Consider the following 26,225-nt stretch of genomic DNA (forward strand, 5'->3'; position numbering starts at 1 on the left):
GGGAAACGACAGGCAACGTTTACCATGCCCAGTGCGGTGGCTACGGCATTGGAAGTGGTGTGCCCAGGTTCTCATGGCACTGACTGAAGGTGGGTATTGACACTAGCACTTAGGAGGGTAACCGGAAGGGTGAGGGTCTGGAAACAATGTAAGGAGGAAGAGAAGTTGGAGTCCGAGGGAGCTTTGATAGCTGTCTTTAGATACCTGTATCCTCCATAGAAGGACCAGTGCATGATTAATTACAGGGGAGCTGGAGCCTTGTGGGTGAAATACCTACCTACTTGTCATGGGCAGGTAGATTCAGGCAGCAGCCAAGTGACCACCTGTAAAGGGATGGAATAGAAAGGATGCCTTTCAGACTCACACCGGGATTAAATGAAAGCATCTGTAGTAATACACGCAGTGGTGGCCTAGCTACCAGGAAGTAGGCATCTGTATGCGATCGTAGTCTAAAAGTCATTCCATCCGTCTGCGAAAAGCATTTCTTCTTACAGTTGATCTGATTTGTAAATTGCAGCAGAACTTGCAGAACAAAGTCATTGTGACCCCCAGTGGAACTGAGTCCAACAGAGTGACCGCGCATTAGAATCACCTGGAACACTGAAATCCCAGCACCCATGTGCTCCCCAGGCCAATTTCCTGGGCGATGCTGGGGATGGGACCTGGCATTGGCGTTTTAAGCCAGGTGATTCTGGTGTGTAGACAGGGTCAAGAGCACTGATATCACCAGGGACCTGCTGTGGCCCTCGCTCATCTGACTGAAGCACACACCTTTGCTGGTTTATGGTGCAGGGGGAGGCTGGTCCCAAGTGCATTTGTTTACGAGACTCCACCTAATGCTCACTGTTGCGGGTGAATGCAGGTGACACAACTCATGGAAAGTTCAACGTTAGTGAGTAGATGAGCAGCTGGGCCTAGAGTCTCACTATTCAGTGCCTAATTGGAAACTATTCCAGGATGTCTTAATGTTTCTGTTTCTAATGAGTTTGTAAACCCTTTAAAAAAAAGTCCAGAGATCTCATCGCCTCCTTTTTTGGTACTGGTTGCCCGTGACCTGGAATACTTGATACGATTTCGTCTCTTCTGTTGTGAAATAACACTTTCAGCATACTCAGAGATGCAGGTGAAAAGGGGGCAATGGCAGAAACGGAAAATGGGAGAATGAAACGACGAGAGTGTCTGGGAGATTAGCAGAGCTGTTGATGTGAGCATGCTGTCATTTGCCTTTTTAAATGATGGTGAGTTTCCTGTGTGTGTGTACGTTTGTGTGTGTGTTTATGTATGTATTTTTTTAAAGCACCCATCCGACCTGGATCCTAGCCATGCTTATAAAATATATGATAGGGCATACTTTTTTCCCTTAATCTTTCTGAAACACTTTTAGAGAAAATTATGTAATAAAATGTTACATCTCCTTTTTGTTTCTGTCTTCCTGCTTTACTGTGGTGGTGATTATTAGTTAAGAGTATGAAAATATTGTTTGCAATTAACTGTTTGCTGTTAATTGCCAGATGGTTTCACTTTCATTCTTTTAGCCTTAGTTAGAGTTCATCCTGTTGTCATTATGCCTGCGTTACTTAGGAATACGAAAAGGCCTTTAATTAATATGACTGTAAGAAGAGGAATAGGTTTTTATCCTGAAACTCAGTCTTTTAGCTGTGGTGGTGTTAACTCTGCCAAAATTATACTACCCTGGCAAGAGGTGAAAAAAATCAGTTTCTCATATCTTTTTGGCTTAGAACTTATTTGTGATTGCTCAAGGTCGCAGGAGAAGTGTATTTACGTCACTTGTGTATTCTTTACTACTCCTGGTCAGTTGTTGGTGAAGGATGGTTTCCCACTTGATTGTATGTTTGGCATCAGATTTGAACACAAGGGTTGAAAGGCACATCAGTTAGAGTTTGTATATTAATGCTTTGTGCAAGAAATGTACATCATTGCTGGTTTCAGGAGACTTATTTTTAATTTTGGCCACTGAAATTGATATTTTATTAATATATTCTTTTATTATAATTTAATTATAATTTTAATATGTAAAAATTTAGAATATATTTTAATTATATATTTTACTATATAATTTAAATTATACATTTATTATAATTTTAGTATATTTTATTCTATTACATAGTTTATTAATATAGTTTATATGGTTTTATGAAAGTCTTCTATGTGATTCAAAAACTTTAAATGTAAAAATGTCAAAGTTTTTAGTTCCAAGCATATTAAGACACACCTATTGATGATGTTGGTGAGTTGTGCTGATTTGGAAGGTGGGGTGATGAGATGACAGGGGCTGAGGACTTGCTGCCTGTGTGGCGTGCACCGTTTTTTTTTTTTTTTTCCCATTTATTTTTTTATTTTTTTTTATTTTTTTATTTTTTTAAACATCTTTATTGGGGTATAATTGCTTTACAATGGTGTGTTAGTTTCTGCTTTATAACAAAGTGAATCAGTTATACATATACATATGTTCCCATATGTCTTCCCTCTTGCGTCTCCCTCCCTCCCACTCTCCCTATCCCACCCCTCCAGGCTGTCACAAAGCACCGAGCTAATATCCCTGTGCCTTGCGGCTGCTTCCCCCTAACTATCTACCTTACTACGTTTGTTAGTGTGTATATGTCCATGACTCTCTCTCGCCCTGTCAAAGCTCACCCCTCCCCCTCCCCATATCCTCAAGTCCGTTCTCCAGTAGGTCTGCGTCTTTATTCCTGTCTTACCCCTAGGTTCTTCATGACATTTTTTTTCCCCTTAAATTCCATATATATGTGTTAGCATACGGTATTTGTCTTTTTCTTTCTGACTTACTTCACTCTGTATGACAGACTCTAGGTCTATCCATCTCATTACAAATAGCTCAATTTCATTTCTTTTTAAGGCTGAGTAATATTCCATTGTATATATGTGCGTGCACCGTTTTAATAAGTAGTGTACTTGTCCTTGACGCAGGCTCTAAGGTGGACGTTGTTACGAATGCCGTTTTACAGGCGAGGAATGGAACCTTAGGGAAGGTTGATTTATTACCCCAGGCTCTACAGCTTGTAAGCAGCAGAGGTAGGATTCTGATCCAGACTCCCCAGTGTAATGCTAGCAGCTACTGTTTGCAGAGCAGGAAAGCTTGATATTTCAAAAATAGCTTACTTTTCGTCTCATTGGAGCTTTCAATACCGATGTGGAACAGTTAGCAAATATGTGACTTTCCATCCATCGTCACTTTAAGTTAGGCGTTCGGTCTTGGTTAAAGTTGTTTATGTCATCCTTAAACGAGCATGTGTCTATGGTTTAGGGAGAAGGTTGAGCGTAACAGTCTCAGATTCCTTAGCTTGGACCCACGGCTTTCCTGGAGTGGTTGCAATGATGGGAGGTGTCGTTAATTCACTGTGCGGGTCTTCCTGCGGGGTCTCGGGATGCTTGGGGTGGCTCCCCTTTCTTAGAGACTGCCTGGGTTGTGTTTGTGGCTGAGTGGATTGTAGCGCGAGTGGGCTTCCTGGGAGATAGAGGGTCTTCCTGCAGAAAGAGAGCTCAGAAACCTGCAGAAATGCGTGAGGGAGTCCGCTGCCTGACTCTAGGAGTTACCTACAATAGAGGCTCTCAGGGAGGGTAGAATCAGGATGAGAGTTTTGTCTGATGGTCTGGGTCTGGGGGGTTGGGGCGTGGAGAGGCGAGTGGGACCTGGGTGGGGTTCACCGTGGATAACTGACAGCATCACACTTGGTCACACTCCTCCCCTCGATTTGTCCCTTGAAGTTCTGCTCCGAAGGAATTAGTTAGTTGACTCTGCATGATGAGCTGTTGAGGGTGTTCACTGTTCACTTCTTACTGATGCCTAACAGGGAGATGGCACTGGAGAATAACTTCAATGTAGGAGTTAATGTATCTTTTAAAATATGTAGAAAGCAGCAAGTTTTTATCTTGGGCATTACCTTCCATTTAAAAAGTTTAGGGAATTTCCTGGCGGTCCAGTGGTTAGGACTCCGTGCTGAGGGCCTGGGTTCAATCCCTGGTCAGGGAAATAAGATCCCGCAAGCCGCCCAGTGCGACCAAAAAAAAAAAAAAGCTTAATAATTACTTCTTTGATGTTAGTTTCTAATATACTCCAGTTAAACTATTTTAGCAGACCTGTTTTTTTTTTGAACCCTGAACAAGAACTTGGAAAGCCCCCACCTTCCCGGCAATTCTGCCTTGTTTTACTGAACCAAAATACAGTTACAGATGTAGAGAAGGAGCTATGAGATTTGGCACTAAATTCAAAGAAGATGAAAGGACAAGTTGAGTGACCAGTTTCCACTTCTGAAATTTATGAGGGACAGAAAATGAAGAAAAATAAAACCTTCAAGAAAGATTAATAAGTTCTTTTGAAAATGTGACTCAAATGAGACTATAAAATATTGTTCGAAATTTTGTTTATAGCCAGAAGAGATTTTTTTTGCAGATGCTTCAGAAGATTTGCTCTTAGATGTAAAACATTTATATCTGCTCATACGTCCGTTCCAGCTATTTTAGGAGACACTTTTCTGTAATCTCACTAGAGGTTTCTGCAAACAAAGTTGAAGGACTTTGAATATTTATTTATTTATTTATTTATAAAATACATTTATTTATTTAATTTATTTATTCTTGGCTGCGTTGGGTCTCTGTCGCTGCGCAGGGGCTTTCTCTAGTTGCGGCGAGCGGGGGCTACTCTTCGTTGTGATGCGCAGGCTTCTCATTCGGTGGCTTCTCTTGTTGCGGAGCACAGGCTCTAGGCGCGTGGGCTTCAGTAGTTGTGGCACGTGGGCTCAGTAGTCGTGGCTCGCAGCTTCTAGAGCGCAGGCTCAGTAGCTGTGGTGCACGGGCTTAGTTGCATCGCGGCATGTGGGATCTTCCCGGACCAGGGCTCGAACCCGTGTTCCTTGCATTGGCAGGAGGATTCTTAACCACTGCGCCACCAGGGAAGCCCTGAATATATATCTATATATGCCCAGTTACGTGGTCTAAAGGGTAAGAATGGCTTTCTCTGTGAGCTCCTTTAGTGAACGTTTTCTGATTCACTGTAGGACATGGCATGTTACTGCACATTCCATTGGGTATTCAGTATAAAACCCCAAATTGAAAAGGGTACAGGGAATTTCCTGGCTGTCCAGTGGTTAGGACTTGGCGCTTTTACTGCCGTGGTCCGGGTTCAATCCATGGTCGGGCAGCTGAGATCCTGCAAGCTTCGCAGCATGGCCAAAAAAGATGTACAATAAACATAATAACAAAGTAGTAGGCAAGTATGTTAAGTCTCTGTCCTCAGGTCAGTGAGGTCGCCTCTGAAAGTCTTGTAGGATTTAGGGGCTGGTGAAGCCAGAGCGGGAGCTGCTAGGGGTCCCAGTAGAGAGGGTCCCCAACAGAACCAGTCGCCCTGCAGTCAGAACTCAGGAGATCAGACCCAGCAGCAGGTAACACAGCTTAGTAGTAGATCCCCACACGACCGCCAGAGCATCTCCTGGGAATGTTGTCTGTCTGTCCCGGGTGGACCCTTGTGGGTTTGTCTGAGGTGGAGTCCCGAAGCCCTTGGTGTCTCACCTGGGCCTTCCCACACCTGCCCTGCCAGGCCTTGTGGTTCCAGCAAGAAGAGCTGCTTACGGTCCCTTCACACACACCACACTCTTCCTTGTCTTTGCCACTTCGGTTCCCTTTGCCTGGAAATCCCTGTCCTTGCCTCATTACCTGGTTAACTCCCAGGTGGATCCAGCTAATAGTGGCTAGAAGCAGCGCCCCTGTGCCCGTGGGGCCCCTCTGTGTTCTTCCGCCTGCCTGTGGCCACTGCAGTCATAAATGGGACATCCACTCTTTATTTTTTTTTCTGTCTTCTTCAGCAGACTGTGATCTTCCCGCTACAGAGCAGGGAGATCCTGGTGACTGAAAGTAGGAGCTCAGTTAACAGTGTGGAATGAATCAGAGAGCCCTGGGCCCCATGGGGTACTGGAGAACCAGGCTGTCTGGGCCTTCAGTGTGGCCAGACCCAGGCTCTGGCTGGTTACTCTCACTCCTTTGTGTAAGTGTGGATGGCACCTGTATTTTTTTACCTTGCCGCCTGGCGGGTGCAAGCCTCTGGCCAAAAGGGGCTGGATCAGTGTGAGCTCATCGAACTTAAAGCACTGGTGCTGCCGGCCAGCACAAGGTATCTTTTTTTTTTTTGTACTGGAGTATAGTTGATTTGCAGTGTCGTGTTAATTTCTGTTGTACAGGCAATGACTCAGTTATACACATATGTACAGTCTTTTTCATACTCTTTTCCATTATGGTTTATCACAGGATGTTGACTATAGTTCCTTGCAGTGCAGCATGTCTTTGCACTTGAAGTACAGCTCGGTGGTCCTCTGCCCTGGGAGCGTGCAGGCAGCACCTGGTTAGAGAGGGCTGCCTCCCGCGCCTGCAGGGACTGAGGTGTTCGCAGACGTTCAGGTGCTTGCAGTGCATGGCCCAGCAGGGCTGCTGTGATTTTGCAGACCGAGGAAGACTCTTCCTCCCTGGGCTCTTTCTGTTTATGTCTCGAGGTTTAGGAGGTGGAGGCTCCCTGGATGCTGGGCTGGTGCTGTTGCCAGATGGGAGAAATACGAGACTTGGCCATCTCCGTCTGCTTTGGGTGAATGTACCAGGACTTGCTGGCCTAAGAACGTTTGTTATTAAAAACATTGCCTGAAGCCGGGGACTTACTTCCCTCGCTGTCACCAGTGAGCAGTTTTCCTCCTCTCCGCTTCCACTGCCCCCGACGCAGACTGAAGCCTCCCAGGGTCCCACCCCCGGTTCTCTGTCAAACCTCAGTCCCTTCCTGTGCCCCAGCGTCCCCTCCCTGCCCGTGGCATCCCCGGCAGGCAGATGTAGGTATAGATCCAGTGGGCTGAGGCTAGGGGAGGAGAGTAGTTTCTTTTATGACCTGAAGTGTCCAGGTTTGCTCTGGGATTGGGTTTCTTCATTGAACCAGATCCGAGAATGGTGGCGAGGCTTTAGAATATTGGTACGGTATTGTGGTGTGATGTGAGGAGACTTTTGTGTGCTTGACCAGGAATGCAGCATCCATTTGTAATCTCTTTAGGAAAATACGTTCCTAAGTCCCAACTGGCAGACCAGATTTTTAAATTTTAAGAATTTAGCACCCGACTGTGGTGACCTACATGGGTGGGATGGGGCGGGGTGGGGGGAGGTCCATGAGGGAGGGAATATACGTATACATACAGCTTATTCACTTTGTGGTACAACAGAAACTAACACAACATTGTAAAGCAACTCCACGCCAATAAAAAATAAAAATTAAAAAAAATAATAATTCAGCACCCGATTCAGTAAGCTGATACTACCTTGAAGCCCAAAACAACCAGAAAATAATTTTATATCCCGAAGTGGGGGCATCAAAGAAAATACAAGGCCATGGTTGACTTGGTAAGAATCATAAAATAGATGGCTCTGGAAGGTGACTCAGAGGTCACAGATTCCCACTCAGTGTTCGTTCAGTAATCTAGATCCTGGTGGTACGTGGGACATGTTCTGAGCACTTCCTATGAAAGGAAACCATTCTCCTCACTTGGTAGTTATGACTTTTTCTTTTCTTACCCGGATGGATTACTTACTTTGTTAAATAGTTTTGGTTCTGAATGATTGAGACTTGGCTCTGTTTTCCGTAGAATACGAGACAGGGGTCTAAATCTGGGTTAGCAGACTGGCTCACAGGGCAGCCACCTGTTATTGTAAATAATTTGTTGAAACACAGCCACGCCCACTCATTTATCCGTCATTGTCTGTGGTGGCCGCTTTTGAACTACAAGGCAGGGTTGGGTAGTTGCAGCAGAGACGTTACGGCCTGCGAAGCCTGGAATGTTTACAGTCTGGCCCTTTACACAAAAAGTCTGCCAACCTCTGGTCTAAATTTATACTCTGTATGTATTTCCCCCAAACCACGCAGTTCCAATTTGTAGAAGCTTGGATGGTTTAGTGCTCAAAATTTATTTTTCTTGATGCTTTCACATGTATGAAGTTTGAGCTTCCTGTGCTGTGTTCATCTAAATACCTTTTTATTTGTCTATTCTTAGATGTAGTGAGACTGGAAAATCTCACTAGTGTCCTAGATATTAAATTCTCTCAGAAAAGACTAGAATTTATGACCCACAGTATTCCAGATTTCGGAGGAAGGCTACTCTACTTGTGTGCGTACAAGACCATTTTCTAAGAGAGCATAGGTGGCTTGGGTGAGCAGGGTTATTTCTTGTGATTCACCATCCATGACTGTAGGTAATACTCATACGGAGTGAAAGCTTTACAGTTTTATGGGCACATACTGACTATATCCGGATCTAATAGGAATAGATGAATTAAATACTTAATGAAGCATTACTTTTTATTTATCCTGGTGAAAAGTTTCAAGAATTCTCACAATGCAAATTATACCTTTTATTTATTTAATACATATGCTAATGAGACATGTTTCGTTAGTGAATTTCTTTTTTAATAATCGACTTGTTGAGTTATTTATATGTAATCTGAGTACACTTTTATTCTGTAGAAAAGCTAATTTATTTTACAGGAGGCATATATTAGACTATATGTATATATAGTTAGATAGATTTTTCACCTGTTCAGGTGATCAGTCTATACTGTTCTGTTTTGAAAGTCTTTGGTGCCTCTGGGTACTTGCATATTATAGGAGCAATGTACAGTTCTGCAACTGCTTAGAACAGGCCATTCATTCATACTTAGGGAATGTTTAGCTTTACATACACCATGTTCTTTCGTAGGTATCTTTCTTTTATTCTATAAATATTTATCAAATTGCATAGTGTTTGCTATGAGGGAGCTCAAAGTGTGAAATGTAATTCTTGCCCTTATAGATGCTTATAGTTGGGTAGAAAAATAAAGGATAAATACTTTTAAAGCTAAAACTAGTTTGAGTTGGGTATGAAACAACAGTCTCAGGAGCATCACAAGGTGTGAACGTAATTAAATGCTAAGCGAAAGGTGCATTCAATTCAGATTTTAGCTCAGTACCTATTGAGGCTCTGTGAATAAAGCGAGCAATAAAATATAGTCCAGCCTTAAATCACAGGAGGATAGAGTGAAATTAAAAATTAAAATTGGGTTTGATACGTGGCAGAGAGGAATTAGACTTACATCTAAGGTACAGGATTTGAGCATCACTGTTCCGTGGGACATCAGCAGGGGTGGGGAGATGCCAGGGAAGGCTGCACAGAAGAAATCCTACCTCATACTATCCAAAGAGGTATTTGGAGGGTGCACAAGAGGGATTTGCCCTGTGTGCAGACGAGCAGGAGGAGAATGGATATGTGGTACAAACCATCATGGCTCTGCCAAGTGGCTGCCAGCACGTAGTACTGGAGGGTGATGCTCTAGGAAGGGGGTGATGGGAGGCTGTGACGGGTGAGGTGGACAAGTCCAACGGCCTCATTCCCTGAAGCTACAGAGAACGCCAGGTGGGCTTTAGGGAGAGAAGGGACACATTGAGATGTGTGTTTCCAGAGGTTCACTCGTAGCTGTGTGGGATGTGGGCAAGAGAAGGAGAGGCAGGTGGCTGGAGAGATCGGGAAGGCCCACCAAGGACCTGAGAGCTGAGCTGGCTGGAGGGGGAAAGGATGTGAATGGGCATCCAGGAGAGGGAAGGCTGTCTCAGAAGAGCAGGGAGGAATGTGTCATGGTCTTCAGAAGATGTGGGTTTGAGAGGCTTTGAATGGAAGGTTTATAAAGTCCCAGGAGATGTAGTCAAAATGGTGGCTTGAGGATTAGATTGTGGACCGTCTCGAAAGCCAAGAAGTTTGGATTTTGCCTCACACATAAGGAGACGGTGCAGTGAAAACCCTGTTGCATCTGATCTCAAATACTGTGTCATCTCCCATTACAAAGGATGATCCTGCGTCCTTGCCCCCTGTAAGGGCAGCCCATCCATCTGCACGCTCCATCCAGCCCCCTGTTGACCACTCGAGGGTGTCACAGCCGCCCGCACTCGTCCACTCTCTCCTGCATCTTTCTCAGCGTCATAAAGCTCTGCCCTGGTACCCTTATCCCAGCAAAGCAGCCTTCCTCACCCCCCCTTCCCTACTGCCATTTTTTCTCTCCCTCCCTTTATAATAAATCTCCCTGGAATCGTTTTCTGTCCTTCTGTTTTCTGCCTCCTTCTCCTGTTTAGACTTTCGTCCCCCCACTCCACCAGAGCCACCCCTGCCAACCTGTCCAGTGCTTCCGTGTCCCTGAGTTCGGGGGGCTTGGGTTTCTCAGTTGGCGTCTTCGTTGACCTGCCTGAAGCACTCGTCTGCTCTGTCCTCCTAGAAGTGCTTTCTTTGCTGGGCCTCTTAAGCACTGTCTTCTCTTGGTTCTCATCCTGCCTCATCGATAGCTCTTCTTGGTCTTTATCATCTTATGAACGTTGATGTGTCCTTTGACTCTCAGACAGTTCTCATCCAGGCCCATGACTCAGAGTGGCATCTATGTCCTACTGACTCACGGATCTATATCTGCAGCCAGACCTCTCCCCTGAGATCCGGACTTGACGCTAACCACCTATTTATTTAACATCTCTGCTTAGGTCTCCAGTGGGCTTCTCACACTTAACGTATCCAAAACGTAACTCTTTTGATCCCTCTCCTTCCCTAATCCTGCTTCTCCCCTGTTTTCCCAACTAGTAGCTGGTAACTCTGCTCCACCGATGCCCAGGCCAAAGAATTTGGAGTGATGACTGACCCCTCTTTTTCTCTTCTTTGTCACCTACATTCAGCCCATCCATACATCTACCCTGGAGGTACATACCAAATCTAACCACTTATCATCACCCTTTTTCCCCAAGCCCAGGGCACAGGATCTCTCCCCTGGAGCCTGTGCCCTGGCTCCCTGCTTCCACACTTGGCAGCCGGGGTGACCCATCTAAACTGTGTCGGTCATATTGGTCCTCTGCTCAAACCCTTCAGTGCCCCCTCCTCGCACTCATGGACGATCCGGAGCCCTCACCATGGTGTGCAAGGCTCTGTTGTCTGCCCTCTGAGCTCGCCACCTGCTGTCTCCAACCCTCACTGCATAGAAAACAGCGGAAAGGATGTGATTGGGCAGTTCCCCAGGGAAATATAAATGGCTCAGGAGTATGTGCCTAGATGTCCAGCGTCACTAGGCATTGAAGAGAAACAAAAGTGCAGTAGAATTTTTACCATTGACTTCGGCAGAGTTGAAGAATGTGACCTGGTGTTGAAGACTCCTGATGAAGAGACACCGACTTAGGTCACTGGTGTCCTTTTTGAGGACAGTTCGGCAAGAAGGGACACAGAGCCTTAATATTTTTACAACTTGAAAGTCTATTTTCAGAAATCTATCCAAAGGAAATAATTGGTTGACTATAGAAAATTTTATCTGTAAAAGTTGAAATAATCTAAATCATTAATAGAAGATATTTAAATGGATTATGGTCCATTTATACAATAAAATACAATGGTGGATTCAGAAGAATGTGGAATCATCAAAATATGTGTAGCTGTGTGTGCTTTACAAGCAAAAAATCAGGTGACAAATCAATATGTATAATATAGACTCATAAGTACACGTGAATCCGTGTATCCAGAAAAGACATGGGCAGGATATACAGCTAGAAATTGATAGTGGTTACCTCAGTTGGTGAGATTAGAAGCAATCTCATTCTCTTTTATTTTGCAATAACCATTTGTTATTTTTATAATTGGCAACAGTAAGAGAAAGAAAGTGAACGCTGCAGCATCTAGATGCAGCGTATCACTTCACTTTGATATGGAAGCTGCCAGGCAGGAGTTCCTTCCGTTTCCCAGTCCCGTCTTCACCCGCCCACCACTGGCCGTGTAGGCATCGCACCTGTTTATGGGCAGAGCCTTATCTCCAGTCACACAGGAGGATGTGCTCTTCCTTCTGTGTGAGTCCCTCCCTGTCTCCCCACCTCTGTCCTCAGTGTTTTGTTGTTTTTTTTTTTTTGCGGTACGCGGGCCTCTCACTGTTGTGGCCTCTCCCGTTGCGGAGCACAGGCTCCGGACGCGCAGGCTCAGCGGCCATGGCTCACAGGCCCAGCCTCTCCGCGGCATGTGGGATCTTCCCGGACCGGGGCACGAACCCGCGTCCCCCGCATCGGCAGGCGGACTCTCAACCACCGCGCCACCAGGGAAGCCCAGTGTTTTTGTTTTTTAGAGGCTCTTACCAGGATTTAAACATGCCCGCGTCTCACCCATCTTCCAGAAGCAAGCAGTGCTTGCTCTCTGTCCAGGACTTTATGGTAAATTTGTTATTCTGTGAACACTTTGTAGAACATGCTCGTATTTTTCCAGTAGATAATTGTGTATTCAGTTATTTTTTTTCTTTTATTCATTTACACAGTGACTATTTACTGAGTGTTTTCTGTATGCTGAATGCCAGGGCTGTAAGGATGAATGATCCACAGCTTCTGTTTTCAAGGACCTTACAAGAGAGTGAAATTCCTCCTGAAATAAAAATAAAAAACCAAAAACAGAGTTCAGGGCTTTTCTTTGGAGGAAGAGGCACACCATATAAATAGGTATTTTATCTGTTAACTGAAAAATTTTTACCTTCCTATCATTAGTCATTAGAGAAATGCAGATCAAACCACAATGAAATACCACTAGCCACCCTTGATAATGGCTATAATAAAGTAAAATAAAACAAAATGGCAATATCAAGTGCTGGGAAGGCTGCAGAGCCATTGGAGCTCTTATCCATTGCTGGTGGAAAAACAGAGTACAGCCATCTGGAAAACACTTTGACAGTTTCTTATGTAATTTACCATAGGACCCAGTAATCCCATTCCTAGGTATTTACCCAAGAGAAATAAGATCATATGTTGACACCAAAACCTGTCCATGAATGTTTATAGTTTATACTGTATACTTTAATAATTTTCAAAAACTGGAAACAACCTTGAAGTCCTTCACCTGGTAAATGGTTAACAAACAGGGGTCTGTCCATACAACGGAGTGCTCCTCTGCAGTGAGAAGCACGGACTACTCATACACTCGATAGAGTTGCCGATGCGTGATGCCGAGTGAGAGATGCCAGGCTCACAAAACCACACACATTATACTGCATGGTCCCATGTACGTGACAAATGGAAAAAGCAAAACTGTAGGATGGAAAACAGATGAGTGGTTTTTAAGAGTTGGGTGTAGGAAGGAGGGGTTGACGCTAAAGGGGCACGTGGGAATTTGGGGGGTGATGGAACTGTTCTATATCTTGATTGTAGTGGCAGTTACTTAACTGTATCCATTTCCCAAAACTCATTAAAAAGTGAATTTTACATTTCGTAAATTAATACCTCAGTGAACCTGACCTAAGATCTTCTTGAGGCAACAGAAAAAAATAATTTTTTTTATATGAGCTATATTCACATGGTTCAGAAATCCAAATAATATGAAGGAATGCAGTTAAAAGCCTCATTTCTACCCTTGCCACCCTTGAAGTTTCTCTATGCCAGTATCATCGTATATGCATCTGTGTTCTCATTTTTACCTCTTTTTAATACAGAACACAGTTTATTAAGTTAATTTTCTGCACCGGTTCCGTCTCCATGTAATTTATGTTACAGTTCTTTTCATACCAGTGCTTTGAGATCTTTCATTCTTTTCTACTGCTGCATGACAAGAATATTGTTTTGAGCACGTATCATTTATTTAACCATTCCTCCTCGGATGGACCCACATTTTTTCCCATCTTTTCCCCTTACACACAGTGCTGCAGTGAATAACCTTGAATGTACAGTCAGTTCTGCTGTAATGCCTGTGTGGAAAACACAGATTTGTTCCAATGTAGTTGATACATCAGGGAACAATTGAAGCATAATGTGAATTCCGAGTTTGCTCGTGTGATTCCGTCCCTGAGAAACACTAGGTGATCATTAAACTGTGCAACAGAGTTGTGTAGGAGTCCACCCGGCACACTTGTGCACACACCTTCTGCCTTCACCAGTGACCTCATCTCCCCGTGGGCTGAGTCACACAGGTCCACACCTGGTGTTACAACTTCCCTCCAATTTCAGATAACCCTCCTTACACCACTTCACAGAAAGTCAAGCAAGCCCCCTGGCGCTCACTTCCACAAGCAAACTGAAGGTCTTTTTCGAGGTAAAGTGCCACATTTTTTGCAGCACCTGATATGTGTTTCTTAACCGTTTAACATGTGTAAATGCATGCTAGTTTAGTTTTTTATTAAATGAGTCATTGGCAGTTTTTGAAAGTTATGCCCTGAACTTCACTGTTGCTGGAAGTCTTGTGGGTTTTGTTGCCTGATTCTGCATAGGTCAACGATTTAGAGCACGTGTTCTATGTATGTTGTGTTAAATCAGAACTGACTGTACCATGTGCGGGTTTATCTGTAGAATAGATTCCCAAGTGGAAGGGTCCAGGGTTTTAGGAGTTAAATTCTGAGGGATTACTGCTGTGGTAGGCGTAAATTATGCAGTTGGTTTGGTTTTCCTTTTTCGTAAAAACCGCTATGATAAGAGCTGAAGGATGTGTGTCAGCGTGCTTTGGGAATAACTTCGCTCCCGTTTAATCTTAAACTTGTGGCTGTTCCTGGACGTGTGCTGGTTGTCAAGGAGGCCCTGTGCATGTTGGTGTGAGGCAGATATCTCGTGGAGGAGGGAATCGCAGAAGAGATGGAGATGCGTGGGTGTCTGGCCAGATGGGAGTGTGAAGTTGTGGCTTTTCTCCCTCTAACTTCTTCAGAGTTACCTGAGACAGAGGCCTTCAAGCCAAGAGACAGGAAGGGACTGGTATCAGCATGGAAATGTCTGATCGTGAGAGCGCCCACCTCCACCAAGTGCCATCCGAAAAGAATGGCTTTCAGAGGCATTTTAAAACCCAGAGCTCAGACCTGAGCCCAGGGCTGGGGCATGTAGAACAAAGGAGTTTGTTAGGTAAGAGCAGTTAATAATAATGCTTTCTTCCCTAAAGGACACAAAGGTAAAAGAGTCAGAAATTGGAGATGAGGGAGAAAGTTTAGGAGGTGTGCCCAAGTGTTTCATTTGATATTTTGCTCTAACGTTTTAGCAAAATTTTCAGACCCTTCCAGCTTATTAGTTCACTGTTTCTTTAAAGAGTTCTATTTAAAAACAAAATAATTTATAATTCATAAATTTCTTTTCTGATTTTAGTTAACTATAAAAAGTGCACTTAAGGCCCTAGTTCTGTTAATATCAGTTTATGCAGCCTTGGAGCCAGCAGAAGTAAAAGACATTAAAAGTCTTGAAAACAGAATGATAGACTTTTACACTTTCTTTTTTCCTTTTTTTAAAAGTTAATTATTTATTTATTTTTGGCTGTGTTGGCTCTTTGTTGCTGCGCGCGGGCTTCTCACTGAAGTGCCTCCTCTTGTTGCGGAGCACGAGCTCTAGGTGCGAGAGCTTCAGTAGTTGGGGCATGTGGGCTCAGTAGTTGTGGCTCGCAGGCTCAGTAGTTGTGGCGCACGGCGTAGTTGCTCTGTGGCATGTGGAATCTTCCCGGACCAGGGCTTGAACCCGTGTCCCCTGCATCGGCAGGCGGATTCGTAACCACTGTGCCACCAGGGAAGTCCTACACTTTCTTAATACTGTTTTTTCCCATGTTTGATTAAAAATTGCTCCCTGTGTCATAAAGTAGCAGTATGAACTATTATAATATTGAAGATACAAGTTATGAAGATAAATTGGGCAAAGCACCTTTAAACAAGTTAGTATTTAAAATTTAACAAAGAAGAAAGTCATTTGTCTTGTTAGGTATTGTGAACATGGCAGGTTTGATCTGGAAACTGGAGTTTAACTTGTAGTTTTCTTGTCACCAGTGATTTTGAAACCTTGCCCCATTGTTTTGAGATTGCACAGTTCATTTCTGCAATTTTTTTTCCTAAAGATGTTGAAAAAGAGTATCTCATACATCATCAACTCTTTTTGAAAATAATAATTATTGATTTAGCTAAGCTGCTCTTCATTTATTTTATTCTGAGGATTTCTTTATTGATCACAATTTTGGATTTGATATTAATATCAAAATTTTTTTGATTTAATAATTATTAAATAAATATTAATATTTATTATATTAATATATTATATATAATTGTATATAATAATTATATAAATATATATTATATATTATATATAAATATATAATATATTAATATAATAAATATTAATAAATATATATTAATAAATACAATAAAGGATTTCTTTATTGATTACAATTTTGATTTGATATTAATATAACTACACAGTAACAAGAAGCAGAATATTAAAATCTTCACCGTAATAGAAAATCCAGTCTGCATGTCTCTGAGGTCTCTGCCCTGTTTTGTGCTTAGAAAGATACACTTCCATTGTCTCCCTCCTTTATGATTATTTGCTACAACTGTCTTGCTTTTAGAAAGATGTCTTGTGTTTCAGCTCTCCCAGGTGATCTTAACATTGTCCATCTTATATGTGCAGAATTCAACAGGAGTTAGGTATTTGTAGATGTTAAAAACCTTTATTGAAGCATAGTAGAACTATTCATAACTGACTGTTCTTGACTTAAAAGTTTTATTGTAAAAGAAACCTCTTATTCATTCTCTGGCTACATATGCTAATAAAAGAGACTAGGGATGGCCTATTTAATGTGATCGAAAATTTTTATGAAGGAGAAGGGACAGGATATCTCAGGCACTAGTTGGTCACTTGCTTTGTCGTGTCTCTTTTTCCCCAGAGATGGTTCTTACAGTCTGGGATATATGATGTATATCCACATATCCCGGGGATATGCTTAGGAAAGCAGTACAAGCAGTGGTACGACTTTCATCTTTAACTTGGAGAAGGAACTTCCTCCTTTGCCTTTGTCTGGGTTCAAGACCTTTTCAGCGTCCGCCGGACTGATTTGTTTTATTTAAAAGATTGTATTTTCCACTTTTTAAAAAATGAAACTTGGATATGTAACTTTATTATTACTAATAAAGTTACACATGTTGAGGATTTCTCTGTGTCCCAAGCACTGTGCTAGCCCTTCAGTGGCCCCCTTCCCCCAGCACTCTCTCTGAGGACGGCACTGCTGTGATCCCCACTGGACAGCTTGAGGAGTGGGTGTTTATGGAGGTTGGGACACTTTCCCCCATCACATGGTTAGTGAGTGGTGGAGAAAAGGTGCCAGCCCATCTCTGGGACTCCTCTCAGCCGCCTGAATAGATTTGTTTACCAGCTTGAATAAGGATGTGTTTGTCAGGTGATTAATGTAAAAATAATTTTTTAGAAAACATCATTTCTTTATCACTTAGGTCACAGTTGCTTGCTTATCTCTTCTTATTGCCAAAGTAGTAACACAATTTCACGTGAGAACTTATTCCTTCTTCATCCCTATTTTTTACGAGGGCTGATGAGCCAAATTTGTTTCATTCACGAGGCGAACAGTTCTTTCTTGATTTCATTTCCTTGTGATGTGACATTACTTCCAGACTGCAGTGCGTATCATGCCCAAATAATTTGTGTTAAATGTTAAGCCACTAATTTGACTTCAAAGGTTCCACATGGGAATCTGTTGAATTAACATTATGTCTTAGCCAAAGTGGGAAACTTTCACTTTGATTTTTATCTCTCTCTCTCTCTCTTTTTTTTTTTTTTTTTTTTTTTTTGCGGTACGCGGGCCTCTCACTGTTGTGGCCTCTCCAGTTGCGGAGCGCAGGCTCAGCGGCCATGGCTCACGGGCCCAGCCGCTCCGTGGCATGTGGGATCTTCCCAGACCGGGACACGAACCCGTGTCCCCTGCGTCGGCAGGCGGACTCTCAACCACTGCGCCACCAGGGAAGCCCAGATTTTTATATATCTCTTGATCGTGCTCTCTCGCTTTCTCAGTGTCCCTCCCCTGCACACACGCACGCGCACACACACACACACACACACACACTCTACATATACCAACAGGCAATATCCCCAAAGTGGTTTCAAACTTGTGTTCTTGAGATAACCAAATGGTATCATTTAAAACAAAAAGCATTCTTGGAAAACGCTTTCCTTATTTAAGCAATAATTAGTTATTAGGGGGAGAAGCTAAAATGTTTAAAATTAGCCAGAGATGTAATTTAAAATGGCATATTGGAGAAGGAAACCTGTTCTTTCTGGATATAACAAATTAACTAATGGCTTTATTTGGTATCTGCTGAAGAATTGTTTTTCTAGGTTATCTGCTTTTTAAAACTAACGTCTCTTACGCAAAGAATATTTATGTAATGTTTTCTTTTCAGCTATCTGGGTGTTTGTGTTCAATCAAAACAATAAGTCTTTTTAAGGAAAAAAATAGTTTTTTAGTCTTATGATAAAGTGTGTTCTCTAGAAATGAACCCCTCCATGATTACTCCAGCCCTACCCACCCTTTCTGTTATGTTTTTTTTTTAATTGATTGATTGATTGATTTTTGGCTGCATTGGGTCTTTATTGCTGCGTGCGGGCTGTTCTCTAGTTGCGTCGAGCAGGGGCTACTCTTCACTGCGGTGCCCGGGCTTCTCATTGCGGTGGCTTCTCTTGTTGCGGAGCACTGGCTCTAGGCACGTAGGCTTCAGTAGTTGTGGCTCACAGGCTCTGTAGTTGTGGCGCACAAGCTCTAGAGCGCAGGCAGGCTCAGTAGTTGTGGTGCACGGGCTTAGTTGCTCCGTGGCATGTGGGATCCTCCCAGACCAGGGCTCAAACCCGTGTCCCCTGCATTGGCAGGCTAACCACTGCACCACCAGGGAAGTCCTCTGTTACGCCTTTAAAATCTTCTAGTCTTGTTACTGTAGTGCTAAAGAGCAGTGATACTTAGACTCTTACAAAAGAGTTTTTAATTTGTAAAGTGTTTCCGTTTTTGTTCTCTCAAGTGACTTTCTTTCTCTTTTCTCCTAATAAAGCAAATGAAGAAGCACCCCTGCCGCCAGTGTGACAAGTCTTTCAGCTCATCCCACAGCCTGTGCCGTCACAACCGGATCAAGCACAAAGGCATCAGGAAAGTTTATACCTGCTCGTAAGTCGTGATTTCTAATGTGGGAAGCACAGTGAAAGGATTAGCCTGGAACTTCTCGAAGGTTTTTCCCATTTCACCATTAACTTTCCATTTTCCCATTCTCTGCTCCACGGTGTATGGATTTCCTTTCGGAAATTGTATTTTGTTTTGACAGACCATTCTTGCTTGGTTTGTAACACTTAACAATATTAAAATAAAAAGGAGCAGTCCCTTGCCCACCCTTTGTATGTTCTTATCTGTTACCTTTGTTCTTTTTTTTTGGCCACACAGTTTGTGGGATCTTAGTTCCCCGACCAGGGATTGAACCCGGGCCCTCAGCAGTGAAAGCACAGAGTCCTAACCACTGTACTCCCAGGGAATTCCCACCTATGTTCTTATCCATTATACAGAGGTAGGCATTTTATTACTGAGAATTTTGGAGAAGTGGCTCACGGGCAGGTAGGTGCACGGTTGAATGAGATGCTCTTCGGTCTCTTACACACAGGGAGTTGGCAGCATCAGTAAGCCGTTTGGGCTGGTAGATCTACTCAGGGTTCAGAGCAGGCCGTGGTGGGGCCAGTCATGGAGTCATCCTGGGCTGGACGTTTGCCCCTCGGCTGCAGTGCATCCCTCATCTCAGCACACGCTGTTGGTTAGAGACCAAATTCAAGGAACTGAGTGGGCCAACCCACTGAGTGGACAGTCCATGAGATTCTTTGTATATGAAGGTCAGAGATTGTTATATTATTATTAGTGAGAAAGCTTTCTCACCCACTCAGAACATGCCTGAAGTGAGGTGATATAACAGGGTTACTTACTTTAAGGCACTTCTCATAAAAGAGGACTAAACGACACAGAAGCCATATAGCCAGTGTGTGGCCGTGATGAAAGCAGGGCTCTGTGTACCATTTGGCTGAGGGAACGTGAGAAAGTCAGCTACCAGATCGCCGGGGCTTTGCTGTGTCTTGGTTAGGTAGGGAATGTTTCTTGGGTAGGAAAACAGGAACCCTCCTTCCGTGAAATTGAAGCTGGGAGTGATTTTGGTGAGATGAGAACATTCTGTAAATACAGTCTGTATGTTGAGACTGCATTGAAAGAATCAGTGAATTTAGGAGGAAACCCTGGGCTGAGAAAATGGAAAGGAATGCTGGCGTGGATGGCACAGTCCTTCCTCTAACAGGGGTGTTCGTTTCCTCGTGAAGTGCCTGTAAGGCAGTAAGATGCCAGGATTGTCCAGCTAATTTCGTTTGTTCTTTGGTGTTGGATCCCACTGCTGCCCCATAGAGCGTCTCTAACATGATACCAGAATTTGGAGCCAATCATTATAAAATTCTTAGAAGCCTCTCTGAAGACAGCAAATTTGGTTCTTCATAAGCCATGAGGAACTTTCCATCCACCTTCGCTGCAGTGGTATTCTTGATGCCTGGCTTAGAGTATCTGTAATCACCATGGTCATTAACTTCCATTTACCTGTGTTTGGCCTGTTTGGTTAAGAAAATGATAAATTCATATCTTCTAAAGAAGAACTGTAATTGTAATTAACATAATTTTGCACAAGCTGAAATGACACTTTAAATAATTGACATGTTTTGGATATCTGTTCACAGTTTTCTACGTTTTAATCGACTGACTGAACACATGTATTTGAGCGCTGCGGTTCTAACCATGCATATTGCATTTGTGCTTTGATGAGGAATTTGATGGGGAGACAGTCTGTCTTGTCTGTGTTACGGCAGAGTGGACAGGAATTGTTAACACCAGCGTGAAGGAGTCAGGCAGGGACTTTCTTCCTATTAAAGTGTCTCATGACGTAAATTCTGAGGGAACCGTCTGAGTCACTGGAAAGGAAACTTTTGAAATTTAATGTCCTCCATGTTAAAAATTACAGCCATCTAGAATAACGAATTAAGTAATACTTTAACCAAACTCAGAAAATAAATACTCCATCTGACCCAAATTTTTGTGTCCTGTAAGGACACAAAAACTGATAGAAAACTTTTAACAAAAGCTGCAAGAGTTTTTTTTTTTTTTCACCAATTGGAAACTATGATTCATAGCAAAATTACTCTTTCGCTTTGGACCAGTGGTACTCATGCAGACGACCCTGGCCCCTCTGAGCGGGGCTGTCGGCCGGCTGAGGGCTTTCAGCAGTGATTGTGCGCCTCAGTGAGTTCCTTTAAAGCAAGTAGGTTATTTCCTTGTCTTTTTCCTCACAGGCACTGCCCAGACTCCAGGCGTACCTTCACGAAACGGTTAATGCTGGAGAAACATATCCAACTCATGCACGGAATTAAGGATCCTGACTTGAAAGAGATGACAGAAGCCACCAATGAGGAGGAAGCAGAAATAAAAGAAGATACCAAGGTCAAACACTGCACGTGTTCTCTTTACAGTGAAGTTGTGTTGACTTGCTTTTGCCATTTTTTTTTTTTTGCATTTACATTATTCTACGGTTACACAGTTTTAAAAATTCAGACTGTGCATAAAACTTTAAAATAATAGGGAAGCTCTCGCTGCACTCGTTCTGAGCTTTCATCTTGCTCCTGAAAGGTAACCTTCATTAAGTTTCTTCTGTATCCTTCCAGACACAACTTGAGGGGTTGATCTACTTACATATAAAATTTTATGTTGCCTCACAGAAGTGGGCTCTTAGCCGGGGGGATTGTATGAATCTAGACTCCTTTTCATTGGCAGTATATTGGTTGTGAGAGGTACCTAATCAAAATTGATTCCATTTAGCCTCTCTTTGTACTGATAAAGGATTAAGATAAGATTCGTAGATAGTGCCTTATTAGTAGGTAGTGAACTTGAAGCAGACAACAGAACGTATACTAACCTGAGTACACGGTGTGTGTGTCGCAAGTGCTGTTGCAGTAAAGCAGACACTTAGGAGACCTGCTGTCTTTGGCCCTGTGCTGCGTTCTGGAACGTTCCTGGGTAAAAGCCTATGTGTGCTTTCAAGGAGTTAATCGTTGAAATCAGAATACAAGTCAGACTCGTGTCGCATTAAATTGTAACCCTTTCCCTCAAGTGATGGGGAGGCGGGGGTGGAATTAAAGAACATACGTGCAGGAGCAGCCCTAGGTCAAGGCGGAAAAGCAGGATGGCTGCAGAGCTGGGAGGACAGGGCGGCCCCTCGTCTTGGCTTTTTAGAGAGCTGGAAGGGAGGGGATTTGAGGCCAGAGGGGAAGGAGTGGGAGGAAGGTGAGTGGGCAGGAAAGGGCGCTTAGGAGACCCGGTGAGGCTCAGGTGGCTCCACCTGAGTCTCGGGAGAAGCACAAGTGCAGACATCTTCTCCTCCACGAGGTGCTTTTCAGTCCGCCCACCCCCTGCCTCTCCTCGGCCTCATCTGCACACTCACCTGGTCGCCCTGCCCCGGCCCCCCTGGCCTGCCTCCTGGGCCCCTTTCCCCGTGTGGCCTCCTGGCTCAGGCTGTCCCTGCCACACTGCACGCTGGCTCCTCCGTGGCTCTTCGTCACTCCATTGGCGCCTGCGTCCCACGAGGGCCGGGACTTGTCTGTCCTACCAAGCCGGCTGTTGGAGGATGCCTGGTCATCCCCGAGCTGAGTCCATCTCTGTTGGGGGGCTGGGAGGCACGACCCTTGGGTGGGTTGGCGGCCACGCAGCCGTAAGGAGCCCGCACCCCCCACCCCCCCGCTCCTGGGACACGTTTCCCCGCAGCCCAGGAGCCCGCGAGCACCAACCGCCCGTCACCCACCCAGAGACCGGTTTTCAGTGCGTCACCCGCTCTGTTTTTCTCTCCAAGGTTCCCAGTCCCAAGCGGAAGTTGGAAGAACCCGTTTTAGAGTTCAGACCTCCCCGAGGAGCCATCACGCAGCCCCTGAAGAAGCTGAAGATCAATGTGTTCAAGGTGCACAAGTGCGCCGTGTGCGGCTTCACCACGGAGAACCTGCTGCAGTTCCACGAGCACATCCCGCAGCACAAGTCGGACGGCTCGTCCCACCAGTGCCGCGAGTGCGGCCTCTGCTACACGTCGCACGTCTCCCTGTCCCGGCACCTCTTCATCGTCCACAAACTGAAGGAGCCGCAGCCAGCGGCCAAGCAGAACGGGGCCGGCGAGGAGAGCCAGCAGGAGAACAAGCCCGGCCCAGAGGACGCGCCGGCCGACGGCCCCGTGTCGGACAGAACGTGCAAAGTATGTGCAAAGACGTTCGAGACGGAAGCTGCCTTAAACGCCCACATGCGGACCCACGGCATGGCCTTCATCAAATCCAAAAGAGTGAGCTCAGCGGAGAAATAGCCGCGCACCCTTCCCGCCGAGAGTCCCGGTCCACATTGGAAGCAAAGAGACAGTTTTCTTACAAAAAGTTGGCAGTTATCATAGAGCTAACAGTACTGTCTAGGCTGTTGCAATATATCCTCCTTCCACTCCCTTCTCCGCCTCCTCCTGTATATCCTCCTCGATTAAGTATTAAAACAGTATTTGAGTTGAAAAGAGTTTGTATATATTTAAATGAATAACTTTTTATACTCTTTGTTACATGTTTATATCAGTATTTAGTGGAAAATGTTTTGAAGTTTTTTTTTGTTTCGTTCTTGGTTTTTTTTTTTTTGAGTTAGAATTTTTCTTTTTGTACTGTTTCTTTAAAACAGTTCTTAGTATCAGGGGCAGTTCCTGAATTCAAATAAACCATTTTGTATGTCACAGATTTGAATGGGTTAACTAATTACAGGCTACGATAATGCCTTTTTTAGTGTTTTTAATTTTTAGAATTCACTACATAAATCGTAGGTGATTGTAGGTCTCAAAAACACTAGGGACTTTTAAGTGTCTTAGCACTATCCTCAACGTGCCTGCTCCGCCAGGGAGTGCCGGCCCCGCCAGGACCGCAGCCCGGCGTGTGGCGTCTTCTCCAGGCCAAACTGTGTCGAAAGCAGCCTTGCAGGTCGCTTCTTTCTCAGTGGGGGGATGAAAACTTGTAAGGAATCCAGTAAGGAACGTGGATTAATTCCATCTCAGAATGGGGAAGAAGGATATCCTAAAGGGAAAAAACGGGGGTGCGGGGTGGTTGGGGGCAGCGGTGGCTTTCTGGGCCGATTTGCAAGGCTGACTTCTAAAGAGCACAAGGAGATATAGCAGCGAAAGGGCTGGACTACTGTAAAAGTTACAAATACGTAGTTAGACCAATAGATTTATATAGTCAAGCTTTTGTCATGTAATTTATTAACTATTGCAAAGACACAACTAAAAATATCAAGTATTTCTCTGGCTCTTGACAGGAAAAAAAAAAAATCACGATTGACTTAACCCTTTGCTGTCTAAAGAGTTGGCGTTTCCTGTTCAGGGTGCTACTGCCATACGTCCTGGTACTTAGTAGACTTGGGATGCACAACTTCCACCTTATTGATGCAGCAGCCGGCATGTCGCAATTGGCCGTTCGAGTCAGCACTGAGCCACCTGGGTTTAGTTCAGCCATTTAAATTAAGTATCTTTAACATTGGTAGTTCCGCTTTCTTAGTGCAGCCGAGGTACTCTTCTGTCCCTTCCAAACGTTTATAGTTCTCTGGGAGAGTTATACTTTTTGGTTTTGTGTTTTGTGTTTTCTTTTGCATTTTATATCTTGTATTTATCCCTAAACATGTTTTGTACTTTTTTTTTTTTTAAGAGAAGAAATTCTTTTGTGTATATATAGATATACTTGCATGATATACTGTAGTCAACGTTCGGTTCCTCAAAAGGTCTTGCTGCTGTCAGGTGTCATGCACTAACCATATCCATCCTAACTGTATTAGACACATTTCACATGTAAATAAACGTGCGACATTTGGCCCCTGTGCTTCCGTGAGAGAGTTATTGATGGTGGGTCGCTGACATCTTCATGAAGTTTAGGGAGTGATTCATTGCAGGGATGGGCTACGGGATATTGCAGAATTCTCCCTGCTCAGAAGAGAGGCATATTCATTCTTGTTAGCAATCAGCTAACATATCGACTCCGTCAGTACATCGGTATAACCCGAGGCTGTGATTAAGTACGCCTCAACTTGAAATTCAATTGCTGTTACTTGTTATACTTGTATTGCTCTTAAGTTGTATTCATAGCACTTTTCATATGTTTCTGCATTTGAACCTTGCAATAAACCTGTGTGGTGGGCTGCACGGGTCTAATAGCCTAGTTTTACAGTCGAGGAAGCTGAACTCATTAAGTTCTTGGCCTAAGCCCTCAGAGCTGGTAAGTGGCTTTGCGTATTAGAACCCAGATATTCTTGCTCTAAATCTAGTGCTCGCTCTGTGTGTTTATGTACATATTCACAAATACTCCTTTATTCAACAAATAAAAAGTATGCAAAACACAATACTAGAAATTTTTGTTTGTGGCACTATGACTTTTATAAGATAACTTGGGAGGCTGTCTACTCATAAATACCCAGATGTGCTGGGTAATATGAAATTGGCATCTATTAAATGCCTAGATGAGCATCCAGGAAAGTTTTAAAATAGGCCCAGAGGTCCAAACTGAAGAAGAAACTAAAATCCAGAGTAGAAAAACAGCACCCGATGCTGTAGCCCTGGGAGGAAACCTGGATGGTTCAACTGAAGAGAGAATTGATGAACTGGAAGATGGATTGTGAAGAAATTCCCTAGAATGCAGCAAAGAGATAAGGAGATGAAATATATGGAAGAGCATAGGAGTCCAGGACGAAATAAGCAGCTCTAACAAGTTTAATAGGAGCTCCAGAGGGGGAATAGAAGGAACTGGAGAGAGCCAGTGTGGAAAATTCTTAGCTGTTAATGAAAAGACATGAATACTTGGGTTAACATGGTGAATGCTGAGCAAAAAATCCACGTTGGGACTTGTGAATTCTACCCATTTTTCATTAGTTGAAGATACTGGGTGTGGTTGTCAATGTGGGCATTTGAGAAACAGGACATAGACCAAAGGTAGAAAACTGGGGCACATTCCATGAATTTTTAGGAATCCCATTTCCTCTGTTGGTGGGGAAGGGGAGGTGAGGCTGACAGAGTAGGCTGGGTCCAAGGTGTAAAAAGCCTTGAATGACAGTCTTCGGGGGTTTGTACTCTGATAGAGATGAGTTATTTGGACAGGGGAGTGACTACCAGATTAATTGGTGACAGTGGAGGGTGGAAGGGATTTCCCTGGTGGCACAGTTGTTAAGAATCTGCCTGCCAATGCAGGGGACACGGGTTTGAGCCCTGGTCCGGGAAGATCCCATATGCCGTGGAGCAACTAAGCCCGTGCACCACAACTACTGAGCCTGCGCTCTAGAGCCCACGAGCCACAACTGCTGAAGCCC

General features: G+C 43.9%; 1 protein-coding gene across 15 annotated transcripts in view; it reads left to right on the forward strand.

The window, feature by feature from the left end:
* The window catches only part of ZNF532 (zinc finger protein 532), a 110,289-nt gene extending 85,024 nt beyond the window's left edge, over positions 1-25,265 (forward strand). For all 15 annotated transcript variants that reach the window (XM_089895260.1, XM_089895263.1, XM_089895252.1 and 12 more), the window contains 3 exons: positions 18,859-18,971; positions 21,167-21,314; positions 22,717-25,265. In XM_089895260.1, coding sequence (XP_089751386.1) covers positions 18,859-18,971; positions 21,167-21,314; positions 22,717-23,211 — 756 coding nt within the window. In that variant the 3' untranslated portion in view covers positions 23,212-25,265. The remainder of the gene's footprint in view (positions 1-18,858; positions 18,972-21,166; positions 21,315-22,716) is intronic.
* The last annotated feature ends 960 nt before the right edge of the window (positions 25,266-26,225 follow it).

This window comes from Delphinapterus leucas, chromosome 14 (genome assembly GCF_059928025.1).
Source record: "Delphinapterus leucas isolate spDelLeu-1000000601 "Yukka" chromosome 14, BTC_Dleu_Yukka2, whole genome shotgun sequence".
In the NCBI taxonomy this organism is placed as follows: domain Eukaryota; kingdom Metazoa; phylum Chordata; class Mammalia; order Artiodactyla; family Monodontidae; genus Delphinapterus; species Delphinapterus leucas.